This window comes from Bubalus bubalis, chromosome 21, assembly GCF_019923935.1.
Source record: "Bubalus bubalis isolate 160015118507 breed Murrah chromosome 21, NDDB_SH_1, whole genome shotgun sequence".
Classification (NCBI taxonomy): Eukaryota; Metazoa; Chordata; class Mammalia; order Artiodactyla; family Bovidae; genus Bubalus; species Bubalus bubalis.
The window spans coordinates 42,777,225-42,792,522 of record NC_059177.1 but is presented as its reverse complement, the minus strand read 5'-3'; the positions used below and the strand labels follow the sequence as shown (position 1 = coordinate 42,792,522).

At 54.9% G+C, this 15,298-nt stretch overlaps 1 protein-coding gene across 10 annotated transcripts in view; it reads right to left on the bottom strand.

Moving 5' to 3' along the window:
• Positions 1-14,714, bottom strand: part of ACOX2 (acyl-CoA oxidase 2) — a 30,823-nt gene extending 16,109 nt beyond the window's left edge. For 2 of the 10 annotated variants that reach the window (XM_044933969.2, XR_006547460.2), the window contains exons 1-12: positions 14,582-14,629; positions 12,961-13,050; positions 12,402-12,682; positions 11,625-11,787; positions 11,031-11,182; positions 10,511-10,618; positions 8,220-8,339; positions 7,787-7,902; positions 6,829-7,103; positions 4,657-4,819; positions 3,339-3,529; positions 1,593-1,772 (exon numbers count right to left, since the gene is read on the bottom strand). In XM_044933969.2, the coding sequence (XP_044789904.2) occupies positions 1,593-1,772; positions 3,339-3,529; positions 4,657-4,819; positions 6,829-7,103; positions 7,787-7,902; positions 8,220-8,339; positions 10,511-10,618; positions 11,031-11,182; positions 11,625-11,787; positions 12,402-12,564 (1,631 nt within the window). In that variant the 5' untranslated portion in view covers positions 12,565-12,682; positions 12,961-13,050; positions 14,582-14,629. Of the gene's footprint in view, positions 1-1,592; positions 1,773-3,338; positions 3,530-4,656; positions 4,820-6,828; positions 7,104-7,786; positions 7,903-8,219; positions 8,340-10,510; positions 10,619-11,030; positions 11,183-11,624; positions 11,788-11,864; positions 11,961-12,401; positions 12,686-12,960; positions 13,051-13,343; positions 13,509-14,422; positions 14,444-14,581 lie in introns of those variants that run through there. The other 8 variants (XM_006041368.4, XM_044933968.2, XM_025272690.3 and 5 more) reach the window with 8 other exon arrangements.
• Between the last annotated feature and the right edge of the window lie 584 nt (positions 14,715-15,298).

The following is a 15,298-nucleotide window of genomic DNA, read 5'->3' as shown; positions in this document are numbered from 1 at the left end:
ACAGCCATCCCTTGCTATCTCTAGGGGGTGGGTGGGGGCAGGGAGAATGGTCCCAGGACCCCCACAGATACCAAAACTGAGATGCTCAAGTCCCTGTATGAAACAGTGTGGTATGGTCACAGGCTCTGCGTCCACGGATATGGAGGCCAACCGGAATGGCATTTTAATTACCCCGAGCAGCCTTCTTTTGCCTACCCCTCCACTCCAGCTGAAATGTTACTTCTGTGAAGCCTGAACTTTGGTTTCTATCAGACTGGTTTACTGATGGATCCTCAGAGCCTGGTGGATTATTAAGTACTTGCTAGATATTTGTGGAGAAAATAGATGAACGTTCCAAGTTGCTTTTGATCTTGAAATAACTATTAACCATCCCTGGGATCACCTGTTGGGATATAAGACCTCTTATTATGTACTGAAGCTGTTTTTTCTGGGTTGTTTTTGGTGTGCTGGTTGGGGAGGGCTCAGAAGGTGTCCCTCCTAGGTAGTTAAGTCTCTTCTCCATGGGACTGTCTGTGTTTGGCCACGCCCAGTCTTTATTCCCAGCCCCTGGCACATGTGGATGTTCCTGGAACACAGTCAGTGTCTGACAGTATTTACTGAATGACAGAGTGGAGGAGTCTTTGGTCTTGTCTATGTGCCCTGAAGCCTACTAGACCCTGGAAATAAACAAAATCTATCCTTTGTTATACTCATATTTTAAGCGTTATTTTTAGATTGTGGGATGTTTTGACCATGTAAGTACCATTATCCCTCTGTATCCAGTTTTCACATCTTCAGATTCAACCAAGGATCAAAAATACTTGGGAAAAACAAACTCCTGAAAGTTAGTTCCAAAAAGCAAAAGTAGAATTTGGTGCACACTGGTAACTATTAACATATCAGTAACGTATTTATTCCTGTTCACATAATATTTACATTTTATTAGGTATTATAAGTAATCTGGAGATGATTTAAAGTATATGGGAGGGTATGCATAGGTTTTATGCAAATACCCATAATATTGCAAATTTGCAAATATTCCATTTTATGGAAGGGATTTGTGTGTGTATCCTGAGAGTTTGATATCTACAGAGGTCCTGGAACCAATCCCGTGCCGATACAGAGGGATGACCGCAATGCTTTATTTATTAGTATTAATATTAGTACTGATAGCAGTACTAGTATTATCAGTATTACATTATATAATTATATATAACTATTGCATATATAATTGTATTACATTGTCATATAATTACATTATTATGCTATAATATTGTCAGCATTAGTACTGATAGTTTTTGGTATTTGCATTGTATGGGTACATTCTCTATTTCAAACCATAATAAGAGCCTAAAGATTTAAAAAATTCCTTGCACTGGTTTGAGAGCTAATGTCTTCCTGTTATCTTGAGCAGGATGGGGAAGTGACAGGTGTGAATTTGCCTTCTCTCTGCCCCTCATGGCAGAAACTGAGAGGAGTGAGGAGGTTGGAAAAGGGGGCTGGTTTTTGGAAGAGTATCCAAGACTGCCCCCCTCCCCCAGCCAACCCCAAAGGCCCTAAGTGTAAAGGAGCCTGCCTCCAGGTGGGATAGTTGGTTTCTCCGCGTGGCTCACCTGACTGCCACGTGTGCCCAGGCCGTGGTGTAGAGCTCGGGGTGGAGGAAGTCGGCTGCCGTTTGGGCTGGACACCTGGCCAGGTCAGGTGCGGTCAGGTATGCGACAGACTGAGGGAGAGACCCCTTCGATGCGGAGCCTGGGGACTTCTGAGTGTTCAGGTAGCTCTTTATCAGAAATCTGGGGGGCAGAGGTACCAAAAGGTGAGAGGGTTGGGGGGCCCCATGGGACAGCCCAGCATCCCTCTCTCCCAGCATCGTGCACCCTTAGGCTCCCCATGGGAGAACCAGGCCCACCCACGCTCTTTCCTGGGTCCCTGCTGGTGGCTGCTCCTCACTCAAAGCCACAGTGCATCTGAGGCTGTAATTTCTTTCACAGTGAAATGGGCCTGGAGCCGCAGACCTCGGCAGACATCTTCAGATCCTGAACGTAAAGCCTTTTGATAATGGAACAGAATCTTCTGTCTTGGCTAGGATCTTGTGATTTGGGGATTTATGACAATTATACTGTGACTGCGGAAATTAAATTTTCTTAGCTGATAAAGGGATAGAGGCAAGATTGCGAACGTGAATGGGAGAATTACAGGTGGCTCTTAGCTGCTGCTTTATGATAATCCAGTGGTTGGAGGCTCTGGGCCAGAGAAGCCTGGATTCCCATGCCACTCCACTGCGACCTCTGTGACCCTGTAGAAGTCACTTCACTTCCCTCAGCCTCCATGCTTCCAGCTCTAGATGATGATGATAGTCGTCTGATAGGGGGTCTGTGAAAACTGGATAAGGTAGTATTTTCTGAGCGCTCGGCACAGTGTGGGGCATAGCGTATCTAATACATGATTTTGTATTCCTTTTGTAATTTGAAAAAAAAAAGTAATGTTGTATAGTTACAAGTTTTTAAATAAATGTTATATAGCAAATTTTCCAGTCCTTTCTCCCTGCCTGGAGAAGTATTTGCCCTGTCTAGTCCCCTGAGATGGAGGCACATGAAAGGCCCCATCAGCCACAGACGCACGAGGGAAGAAACTGCCTGTTGAGGGGATGAGGAATGAGTCATTCCTCCCTGCTTTTCAGGGTGGGGCCTCCGGCGCAGACCGCGCGCTAAACCTGGGCATGCTAAACCTGGGCATGCCGCAGGGAGCTCCCCAGCACAGAGAGAGAGACGCTCAGATCGTGTAACTGCTCCAAGGAAACAGCAGTTGCTGCCCTAGACAGAGTGGTCGGGGGAGCGTCTGGAGGAGATATCATTTTAGCTGAGACCCGAAGGGTGAGGAGGAGCCAGCTGGAGGGGAGTGAGGCCCCGCAGAAGTGAGCAGAGGAGGAGGTGGGGAGAGGATGGAGGGAGGCAGGGCCAGATCGAAAGGTCCTTTTAGGCTGCAGTGTGGGTGGGGTGTGGCCTTTTCCTGGGAGCTGAGGGAAGTGATTGAAGAATTAAAGCCAGGGAAAGAGGTGATCTTCTTTAGGCTTTGAGAAGGTCCCTTGGCTGCCTGTGGAGAAAGGACTGAAGTGAGGCAGGTGGGAAGCCGCAGAGCAATGAGGAGACTGATGCTGTGGTCCAGGGGGCGGGGCTGGCGGCCTGGCTGAGGCTGCAGGGTCTGGGGAGAGGGGATGGATTGGAGACATGGTGTGAGAGCTGGGCAGCCCCCACATGGCTTTCCCAAAGTCTGCTCCCTCCGTGGGCGTGAGATGATGCTTCAACCCAGGCAGCAGCTCGGTGGGGTCCCTGGGGGCCAGGCAGAGGCCTGGGCCTTACCTGGCCGTCTGCAGGTAGAGCACCGTGTTCTCGCCCTCGTAAGTGCAGGAGGCCGTCACTCTGGTGAGCAGGGAGGGCAGGCCGCTCAGCTTCGAGTAGCCGTGTCCACCGCAGGCCCTGCGGCACTGCTCGACCCCCTGGGTGCAGAAGTCCGACAGCATGGCCTTCAGACCTGCGCTCAGCGCGTGAAGCTGCGAGAATAAGAAGGGGGTCAGGTGGCGTCAGGAACGACGTGCCTGCCACTCACAGAGCGCCCACGGGTGCTGAGCACCGCTCTGTGCGGTGAGAACCGTCTCCTCAGCCCATGACTTGATGAATGAGAAGACAAAGGCTCAGGCCACAGAGAGGGGCAGTGTCACTGGAGGGCTGATGAGAACAAAGGGTGAGTGTCCAGGCCAGTGTCTCCGGGGTCTTGGGAAGAGAGTGCTTCCCAGGTCAGTCTCGCCATTATCCAGGAGCTACAGATTGTCCCCACAAGCAGAGATTTTGGACAGCTTGTCTGTGAGCGTGTGGGTCCACTGTCAGCCCACTGTTTTGGGTTGTAGGAGTGGCCGCCAGGCAGTAGACCTGGTTTGAGTTTTTGGTTCTTGGAGGCCCTTAGCCGTCTGTCAGACTTTTCAGGTCCTTGGGAGGAAGGGGCATGTCCCTTAACCTCTCTGTGCTTCACTTTCCTCATCTGTAAAATGGGTATGGTGCCTGCTGTAGCGTGGACAGATTACTGAAGCAATGCTCATAAAACACAGGGCCTGGACGGACAAAATCTTAAGTGTGTGTGTCCACAGTCCTTTATCTGAGAGGGCCTTGGAGCCAGATGTGTTTTTGGAATCACAATATTTTTTGAATTTTAGAAAGGTAAAACAGGGCGTTTAAGGTGGATTAAATATAACACACCTATAGGAGCCAGGGGCATCTTAGTGAGCTGATTGATGTACTGGTATTTCTGCTGCAAAATGTATTCACAGCGAGTGGGATAAATCTGGGCAGTTGTGGTCAAACCGTGCCACCCGGTGAGTTCTACGTGACTTTTGGTTTTCAGAACTTTCTGGGTTTCAGAGAGACACCAGGAATTGTCCTCTGTGTTCTGTACACCGTCTGTGATTACTTCATCTAACATATTTAGAGCTTCCTGGGGGCCAGACCTGGGAGGATTTCTATGTCAGAATACGGTTCACCTGGGGCGGGGGGTGGGCTGGGATGTTGGAAATCTTCTGTGGGCGGGGAGGCAGGAAGAGCCCAGGGCGGGCAGAACTGGGGCTGTGTCCCGGGGGAGGACAGTTTCAGCCACGGTCCCAGCTTCTGCCCCCCAGGAAGCAGGTACCTCAGGCAGGAGTGCGAAGTCTCCGTCCAAAATGAAGCTGTAGGAATGGCGGAAGAACTCCAGGAGGTTGTTGGCCACAAAGTGGAACGCATAGGCCATGGCCAGCGGAGGAAAGAGTTTCTGCTGCTGCGTCTGGTAATCTAGGACCTTTGCCTCTGGGTCGCTGAGGGAAAGGAAAGCAGATATAGAAGGTTGCTACCTGTCCCACCCACCTTCCCCGAGGCCATAAAAGCCTTAAAAATGACAGTTGATAACTCACTGCCAGACTTCACCTAGAGGGACATGGTACCACTAATAACCTTAAAATGCCATCTCACATGAACATCCACACGTTTCACTGTAGAAATGCTGGCATGTTTGCTGATGGGTGCTGCCCCTTGTGGAGGTTTACAAAATTAGAGCATATGTACCTGCGAAAATCTGGCAAGTTCTGAATACCAACATACCTGGTCTCAAGGATTTGAGGTGAGGGCTTGTGGCCCTGAAGCCTGGGGTATTTGACCCTTGACCTTTCACTGTCCAGCTTCATGTGCTGTGTGCTGGGGAACACCGTGAAGCCTAGTCAGTACCTCTTAGGCTGTGAACGTGGGTTTGATGCAGTTCCGAGGTTGGGATTTCTCCTGCCTCGTCCATTACTGTGTCCTCAGCACTTGAGACTCTGGTCAGCATTTGGGGCCTGCAGTAGGTAACTACTTGTGGGTTGAGAAAAAGTGTGACCATGACAGGCCTCCCGTGGGGGATGGGGCGAAACCTGGTGTCTCTTCCTCGGGCCAGCAGCCCTTCACCTGGACATGCACTGTTATAACCATCCTCAGGGCGTTTCTGCAGCCCATAAACCTGGGCCCCAGCAGGACGCCACTGGCGATACCGTCTTCCCAGCTTGCCTGTCACCAGAGACGACTCCTTCAGCCCAGGATTCTGGAGCCAGGCTGGCCAAGGTGCCTTGGGCTTGCCAGCGAAGGACCCTGGACTGAGCGCCTGGCGTGCCTCACCGCCCTGGAAGAGCGTTGTCGTCAGGCCCGTTAGTAGATGGAGAAGCTGAGGGACGGAAGGGCTGGGCGGCTGGTCTGAGGTCCCGCAGCTAGCGAGCATCCGAGTTGAGGGTGGCCCCAGGCCTGCCTGGTTTCGCCCTCAGTCCACTTTGCATTAGTCACCTGTGGATCCTTGAGAGCATGGTGTGAAACTCCACCAGATTCTTAGACCAGATGTTCGCAAGTTCCGGTCCTGGTGGTCTCGCTCTTCCCTTTAGAAGTGAGGAAGTAGGCCCAGAGAGGGCAGAGGACTTGCCCAGGGTCACTTACTGGAGTTGGGGCAAGAACCGCCCTGACCCCCGCCTGTCTCTGCCCCACGAGTTCAGTCAGCTGTGCCGTGTCCAGCCCATCCTCTCTCCCTGAGCTCACACTGCAGCCCCGTAGGCCCAGACTCCAGTTTGCTGCATCCTGGGTGTGTGCCCGTGTGGTTTATTCTAGAAGATTCTTTGTCTACCGAAAATTGAAATGTAACGGGAAGTTCTATATTTTTTTTCTGGTGAATCTGATAACTGCATGTGTGTGTGTGTGCCTGCATGCTTGAGGGAACATGGCTTTGTACACATACACACATTAAAGCAGAAAAACTTGTTTTTCTCCTGTGGATTACCTGCTGCTTTTAAAATGAGAAAAATAAGTGCAAATCATTAAAAAAAAAAAAAGCAGAGGGTGTAGTCAGCCCCTCAGTGCCGTGGAGTAGACAGAGTATTGGCCAGACACAAGCGCAGACAACAGAAGGACCTGGATGTGGACATACCACAGCCAGAAGCTGACAGCCACAACCAGACAGAACTGTCTCCAGCCACATACAGTCAGATGTGACAGCTAGCTTTTCTAGACACAAGCATTCACAGCTGACAGAACAATCTCCGGGGCCATGTTCACCCACAGCGTGGCGCCCAGCCCATCAGATGGCACTCAGCCTGGCACAGCCATACGGGACCCGCGTGGACAGACTGAGTCCACCCTGGCGGTGCGGGGCAGACCCTGACCCGTGTGGACAGACCGAGTCCACTGCAGGGCAGACAATGACCGACAGATACAGGTCGGGCTGGCTGGTCAGCCAGGGTTCCAGGGAGCCAGAGAGACCCCACAGACTGGATGGGCCAGGCCCAGGTGACTGTGTATGCATGAGGGGGCTCACGTGTGCTCCTGGCACCCCACTCTGGCAGAGGGCTGGGATCGGGGCAGACACTGTGGGACCGAGGGGGCCCCGGCTGCCGTGGCTCCTCTGGGCGCCCCTTGCCTGGGCCGGAGGCGGGATTGGCGGCGGATGACGGCGTAGCGGACGGCAATGGTGCAGGCCTTCTGCAGCAGCGGGAGGACCTCGCCCAGCAGAACGTCCACACGCACCACCACCATGCTGAGGTAGTTACTCTTCGGCACTCCGAGCTTGACATAGGTGCCATCTGGTAGGACCTAGTAGACCGGGGCCAGGCAGTGGGTCTGAGCTGGGGCTCCCCAGCCTTCCCGTGCCCAGAACCGTGGACCTCCCTGCACTGTAGACACTGGCGTCCTCCGGCTGCTCACCCGGAGTAGACCCAGCCAGCACCAGCCGTGTGCTGGTATGGTCATTATTAAAACTGACACTCGCCTGTACTTGTGGACACATACCCACTGCCCACACGCCTCAGCTCACAGCTCCTCCCCGGGACACCCCAGACCCCCCACAAGCCACAGCTTCCTTCATATCCATGGTCATGCCTGGAAAAGTGGGACCCCCCCCAGAACTTCCTCCAGCACTCAGCTGATGTCTGTTCGGAGATTGGTTGTGTGCAGGCTGTACTGGAGGTGCATACGCACACCATCCTCAACCTGTTCCTCTTTTCCTCACATGGCCTTGCCACCCTACCCCGTGACTGCTCTGCCACCTAATGCGGTGAGCAGTTACTCTGAGGTTCAGCGAGGCCAAGTGACTTGCCCAAGATCACACAGCTCCAAAACGGGGACCTGACTCAGGTCTGTGGGACACTAGAGCCCCTCTGGGAGGGATGCCCCAAACCCAACTCTCTAGAGAAGGACCCAGGGGCAGCAGCAGCATTCTGTGGGGTGTCTCTGCCCCCTCTCAGGCAGTGCAGGCTTGCAGCCTCCAGAGGACCCACCTGTGCGAAGCGATTCAGCATGTTCTCCCTGGGGATGCGCACGTGGTCCAGTTTGAGGAAGCCATTATCCGTGTGTTCAAAGTCCATCTTGGGCCCAATGTCCCCAATGGTGATCCCTAGGAGGATACGGAGGAGGGGTGGCCGTCAGTTGAGGGGTCGTATGTCAGCACACAGCCACATGCTGGCTCCTCCGAGCCTCACAGCGGCCCATGGCGTTGGGGTTATCACGGCTGTTGCAGGTGAGCAGGCTGAGGTCAGGTGCTGAATCTTCCTCGTATCCACCCAGCCTGTTAGAGCCAGGTCTGTGCAACTGGACCGGTCCCTGCCCAAGGGAGACAGGCCCCAGTTTCCCCCATGGACCTCTGGGGCCCAGGACAGGGAGGCCTGGTGGGGTCTTCTGGCAGGGGTCCTAGAGGAAGGAGCAGGAGCTTACCTGGCAGTGGGCTGTGGTCGTTGAGGCTCCGGATGGGGACAATAAAGGCATGCATGCCCTGCCGGGCTCCAGAGCAAATCAGCTGGGCCTGGACCAGGGCATGGGTGGCTGACCGTCCCACTGCAGGCAGAGAGGGGAGAAACCCAGTGTGACCCCTCATGTTACAGAGGAGCAGGCCAAACCTCCCCATCGGGACCCTGGAGGAGGGCCCAGTCTGTGAGGAGGACCAGTGTGGTGGCTTGGGGGTAGGGGATGCTCTGTGAGGCTGGAGTGGGGCTTTGTTTGGTCTGCCTAGGAGGGTGGGGGTTGGGGAGGCTGGAGGGCAAAGAGTATTTTCCAGGGGAGCCACACAGGCCAGAGTGCAAAGCAGAGGGAGCAGCATGTTCAGAAGCTTGGGGACCAGGTCAGCCTGGTGGGTCCCAGGTCGTGGAGTTGGTGGAGCCAGGGAAGCTGAGGGATGCTTAGTCAGGATACCCCTCAATTGATACAGCCTCCATTTATCCTTGGAAATGACTGGAACCACCCCAAGAACTTTGGTGTGAGTGTCTCGCTCTAGAATGGACGGGGTTGGAGGGATTTATGTTGGTGGCTGGGGCTACAGAGAGTTCCATCTAAATGTTTGGTTTTGTATAGCAGCCACCCTGCGATACACAGGCAGAGTCCCCATGGGCTCGGGAAAGGAGGAAGGCTGATGGAGATCTTAAGAGGGCCCATTGCCCTCCATCCCTTCTGGCTGCTCTTCTAAAGGCAAAGCTTGACAAAGGCTATGGATTTTAATGAAAATGCCCAGAATGGAGCAATCTGGGAAAGCTTGGCATCTTTTAAAACTTGATCCTGCCAGTCTTCTGACTGAAGTACATGCTCTTGATTATTTTCTTTGGAATCAGGGGGACAGGATTTTTACATCATGGCTGCAGGGGAACGTATGTAAGGATCTGTGGTTGGAACACAGGTCCCAAATCACAGGGAGATGTGTGCCTTGCTGCCCCCACCCCAGCAGGTGGGCACCTTTGAGTCCTCAAAGAGTCACTGATTGCAAAGAGAGGGAGCTACCCACAAAGAACCAAACAAATCTAGCAGTGACTTGCAAAAGACACTGTGAAAAAGCAAGCTATTTTTTTTGCCCCCTGTCCTCAAAAACCTATCAATGACCCTCTGTGCCATCAACCTAATAGTAGTGAATACAGATAACCAGCATTTCCAGTCTTTGCGGGCAGGTGTGCCCAAGTCCCATTTTCCAGAAAAGGAAACTGAGGCTGAGAGAATAGAGGGCTGTGCCCAAGGGCACTGACCTAAAGGGGGCAGAGCTTGGACTTGAACCCTGCCTGATCTCAGGGTTCCTTCTTCCCTGCAGTTTTGTCAGTGGTCACTGCTCTCTTATTTCTCTGGCCTCTCTCTCTCCACTGGTCTCTCCTCTCAGTCTTCATCCCTCTCTGCTTGCCTCACCTTTCTCTCTCACCTGCCCCCCCCCCCCGCTTTAGTTGGACTGCTCACATGTGTTATATCTTTTTTTTTCCAAAGACAAGTGAAACTCGCTCAGTTGTGTCCGACTCTTTGCGACCCCGTGGACTATACACTCCATGGAATTCTCCAGGCCAGAATACTGGCATGGGTAACCTTTCCCTTCTAGAGGGGATCTTCCCAACCCAGGGATCGAACCCAGGTCTCCCGCATTGCAGGCAGATTCTCTGTCAACTGAGCTATGAGGGAAGCCTCTTTCCAAAGAAGTATTCTCAAATCAGAGGAAGAGGGCCCTGGTGGAACCCGGCTCCTCGGGATTCGGCAAACCGCCCACACTCTGGGAGGCATCGGGTGGGAGCGCAGCCTCCACCCGCTGCCCGCGGGGGTGATGTGGCGCCAGTGGCCTGATGGACACTGGGGTGTCTGAAGCAGAAGAAGGGAGGCTCGTTTTTCTCACTGGTGTGCGCTGGCTGCTGGCAAGCTTAATCATTAACTTGGAAAAGAAGAAGAATGGTGAGTGCCTGGGGCCAGGCCAAGTGTGTGTAGGGTGGCAGCGTGCACGTGAGAGAGGCCTTGACCTTCATCCCCAAGGTTGGGGTCAGTTTCCTCAACTGTTTCAAAGTGCCTCCGGTGGCTTCTTAGCCACTCAGTGATGAAATTTTTCATATCCCAACTGTTCTACCACATAAGAACCTGGGGCTCTGGGAAGGGACTTGCCCAACGTCATCAGCCTAGAACAGTGCCTCCATCTGAGGTCTGCTGGACATCACCGTCAGCGCTATTCTGCGGTCCAGCTTCGCTGTCCTTGGGGAATGAGGGGGGATACTCACGGTCCCCAGGCCACCATTTGATGGCCGTCATTGTGGGGCTGTGCACCACAAACTCCTGGGTGGCTGCATCGTAGGTGGCTTCGGTCTCCAGGCCCTGAAGATATGTCCCTGGGAATCAAGGCGGGTAGTTAGATGTTGGGCCAGGGCGGGAGTCCACTGGGCCAGCAGCGTCTGGGTGTCCCTGGAGCTCCCAGCCAGTGTGGAGTGGGGGTACACTCCCACTCCAGTGTGTTCACCGGCCTGTCTCTCCCTTCACTGGTGGGCTCTGCGGGGACACATGACCAGCCCACGATAGCGGGCGGCGCCTGACATTTCCAGTAGGAAGGACTTGTGCCACCACCAGTTCATACGATATGTTCGTGTAAATTAGAAAAACATCACCCCCTCCTTAAGACCTTTACACTGCCACCTGCTGTGGCAGCTTGGTAGTGTATCAGCCTGTGACCACTGAGATGGAAATGGGCCCTCCGGAGCTGAGCAGGGCACCGCCTGTACGCTGCACGCAGCAGCCCCTGCTCACCGTGCCCCATTTCCGTCTGGGCATATGTCCCCAGGATCTGGAACTTGCTGCAGAGTGGGTCCCACTTTGCAATCTGCTCCTCTGAGCCCAGGCTCCTGATGGTTTTCTGGAAGATGTAGTGTATCATGAAGCCCAGATCTCCAGAAACACTTCTGTAGGGGAGAGACACAGTGGTTGAACAGCCCAGTGGAGACAAGGGCCCCAGTACCCCTCAGGCTGCCAGGGGGCAGGAGAGAAGGGGCCCCTGGCCCTGGCTTCCCAGGAAGCGGTACCCTTGGCACAGAGCTGACTCACTCCCAGACCCTGATGCTGGCAAAGTGTGAGAGCAGGAGGAGAAAGGGGCGACAGAGGATGAGATGGTCAGTTAGCATCATTGACTCAGTGGACAGGAGTTTGAGCAACTCCGGGAGATGGTGAAGGACAGGGAAGCCTGGCGTGCTGCAGTCCATGGGGTTGCAAAGAGTCAGACACGACTTAGTGACGGAACAACATCAACAACCAGTATCTTTGCTGGGGAACATAGCTCATGGGCTGGGTTTTCTGGGGGCTCCCAGGTGGACTCGTCTCTGTTGGGGGCGCCCTGGGAGTAAGCACCTGGAGGCGTACTGTAATTCATGGCTGCCTTCGGACCAGCCCAGGCGCTCTGCTAGCATGAGGATGTGGAATTTCTTCTTAACGGCGGCTTCGTAACGTTCATTCTGGGTCATGAAGTAATTATCCTTCAGGCTAAGCTCTGGTTCACTGTGGATGATGCTTTCTGTGAGGGACAGAGAACAGAGGGCGTAGCATCCTGGGTGAGGCTCCGGGTGCCTTCACAGCCCCCCATCCACTTGCCTCGTGAGTGTGGAAAGGCAGTCAGATGCCACAGTCAGTGTACAGAGGCAGGCAGAGGTCCTGAGGTGGGGAAGCGGCTCGCCCAAGGCTGCGAAGCTATGCCGTGAAGAATAAGGACCTCAGGGAATACTGACATGTTAAAGCCTCCTTCACAGTCCAAAGGGACAAATCTCTGATAGTGGAATTTTAAGAGCAGAATTTGTTATTTGAAGATGTATACTGTGTGCTAAGTCGCTTCAGAGAGTGTCCAACTCTCAGCGACCCCATGGACTGTATGTAGCCCGCCAGGCTCCTCTGTCCACGGGGATTCCCCAGGCAAGAATCCTGAAGTGGATTGCCATGCCCTCCTCCAGGGGATCTTCCCAACCCAGGGATCGAACCTGCGTCTCCCACGTCTCCCGCACTGGCAGGCGGGTTCTTTACCACTCAGGCCACCTGGGAAGCCCATCTGAAGGTGGGACTGCTATGAAGGGACTCTCCTTCCAAGAAATGCACGTGGGGAGAAAGCTGGGGCTCCGTTCCCCAGCCTGTTCTTACCCACTTTCCTCCGGAGTGCGGTCTTCTGGGCGCCTCCGTCAAGGATGTTGGTGAGTTCCTCCACGTTGAAGGACTGCGAGTGCCTCTCGCTCTCTATGTCAGGATGCATGCTCCTGCTCCAGGCGTCCCCTGCTGACACTCGGTGCACTGGACTGCCCGCCATCGCCCAGCTCTGCCTGGCGTCCGAGAAGAGATACTTCCAGCCCAGGTCCTCTGAGCCTTGGACTGTGCTGAGAACCTTTGTGCAGCACGAACTGCTCAGGGCCGAATGTCAGCTCAGCCTGCTTGGGAGGAAAGCAAGTTCCTTTAAAGGCTCGCGGGCCCTTCCTCCTGCACACGCTCCCCTGGGGCCCTCGGTGGTGTGCTGGGTGCTGTCCAGCGGGCCTGCAGTGACTGCTCAGTGCCCGGTGCCACAGTCAGCTGCGTTCCAGCCGAGGTTTCGACAGAGTCTGAGGACACAGCTAGTGTTCTGCCATTGCAGCTGGTGTTCTAAGCATTGTGGGCAGGGCGGGGGAGTCTCAGAAAACATCAGTGAAGGTCATGTATGAAGAAATTTCACCTTAGGGAGGTGAGGTGTGTGGCTTCTAGCCACAGTGCTGGAGCTGCCCAGGAACTGGGTAGTGTCTGGCCACAGAGCACACAGCCGCACCTGGGGAGGGCAGAGGTCTCACTGGGGGGACCGGTGACCCCATTTACCAGTCCCAGGCTCAGCTGGCCCATTCCTGTGAGCCTGGAGGGGTACTGTGGAGCTGAGGGAGGAAGCTTGCCTTTTGTCTGTGATGTGTTGCCCCCAAACCCAGGTGTCCCCCACAGCCACAGTGGACCCTGCATCCTTCACAGCACCCCCTCGGCCTCCTAGAGCCCCTGTCCCCCCACAGCAGGACAGCCCCCAGGTTGAGTCTCTCAGCCCCCCTTGTCCAGCCACCCGTCCCCTCTGCTAACCGCCTGTGCCACCCTCGCCTTGCGCCCGCTGCCTCGGTGCCCCGCCCGCTCTCCCCGCGGCCAGGGTCAGCTCTGACACTGCAGCCTCTCCTGCTGGCAGTCTGGTTCCGGGTGCTCACTGTTCATGGGCTGGAGTCCGTGCCCTCTGCCATTTCACCACCTCTCACCCACATGCCCCTTGCCCTGTATCCACGCCTCCCCACTCCCCTCCTGCCCTTTGCTCCCTGCTCTTTGCCCCACTTTTCCGAGTGAGCCCCAGCCTCCAGGGCCACCCCTTCGCCTCCCTGATGGCTGGGCCCCCTGGGAGAACCATGCCCCCTTTTGGTTACCGCCCCACCCCGGCTGCTATTAGAGTGAACAATAAGGAAGGATTCCTTATTCATTCAAATGTCCCTCTCCCAGAAAGTGTGAGTGCCTGGGTGGCCAGCGCTGCTTTTCTGGGGTCCCCAGAGCCTAGCTCACAGGACGCCTGCTGTAAAGCTTTCCCGCAGGTGGCCTCTGTTGATTCCCACTCTTCACAACCCTGCAGATGCAATGTTATTATCACTGTTTATTAGAGAGGGCAGGCGCCTTGGGAAGAGAGGAGACTTTGTAAGGTCACACAGCCACCTGTGGCACATGGGATTCATGCACGGACTGAGTGGGGGCGATGGAGTGCCACGGGCTGCAGACAGACGGCCCAAAACCTTCGAAGAACCCTGTCATCTGCCGCCTGGATCCCCGCAAGCCCTCATGGCCTGGCCTTGTCCCCTCTGCCACTTCCTCCCTGCGCTCCAACTGCTGCTCGCTGTGCTCAGATACACTCGGCCTCACCCCCTCCAGAGGCCAGGGCTGTGTCCTCCGCCCAGAACATTCTTTCCCGATGTTCTCACTGCTCCCTGCCTCCCTGTGCAAGTCCTTGGTCTGTGCCACCTTGTCAGTGAGGCCCACCTGACCGCCATCTTTAAAACCCCACACCCCTTCCTCCAGCCTCCCCAGCCCCCTTCACCCTGCTCTGGGTTTCCTCTGCATCCCTTATCGTAACATACAAGATAATTTGCTCATTTACTGTTTTGTCGTTTGTTTATTGCTGTGTCTACCTGAGGGCCAGGATCTCGGTCACATTTGAGCCGTGGCGCTCATACTTGGCTCCCAGGGAGTGTCTAGGAGCAGGCGGCCGGGAAAGGACGGACTCTGAGAGTCCGTAGGGGTGGCGGCAAGTGCGCAGTGAGTCCCACTCCCTCCGTGCCCTGACTCACCTCTGTCCCATGCCTGCACGGTAGGCCTGGCCTGACCTCCGCAGCCGTGGCCCAGGCCTCTCAGCGCGGCTCGGCCGGCCCCTGTCTCCTCCCCGGGAGGGGCTGGACCACAGAAGACAGAAGGCGCTGCCTGGCAGGCTCCCAGCTGTCCGCTGCCTGCCCGGCTCCCTCTGCTGGGTGTGGCCGGGCTCTGCCTGGCTCGGGTCTGCCCTGGGAGGATGGCTCAGAGGATGTGAAGTGGGACAGATAGCTTAGCACCAGGCTGGCCCAGCACCTCAGTGCCAGCCTCCAAGCCTCTGTCTTCCCCTTCCTCTCACTGCCCATCCTGCAGCCTCCCAGAACCTGGTCCTGGTCAGACGCACACGGTTTCACTCTGTGTAAAAAAAAAAAAAAACCACCACAGGTCCCACCTGGAGTCAGAGACCAGGGTTCAAATCCTGGAGGCGTGCCTCTTGGGGGACCATTTGTCTTAACTCCTTTCCCTTAACTGTAACTCACAGGATGAAGGAAAGCGCTTTTTTTTTTTTTCTTTTTTAAAAAATAAATTTAAAAAGCTCTTCATTTTTGGCCGTGCTGGGACTTTGTTGCTTCATGGGCCTTCTCGAGTTGTGGGGAGTGGGGGCCACTCTCCAGCTGTGGCATCTGGGCCTCTCACTGCGGAGGTGTCTCTTGTTTCCGAGAATAGGCTCTAGGGCGCTTGGGCTTCAGTAGTTGTGG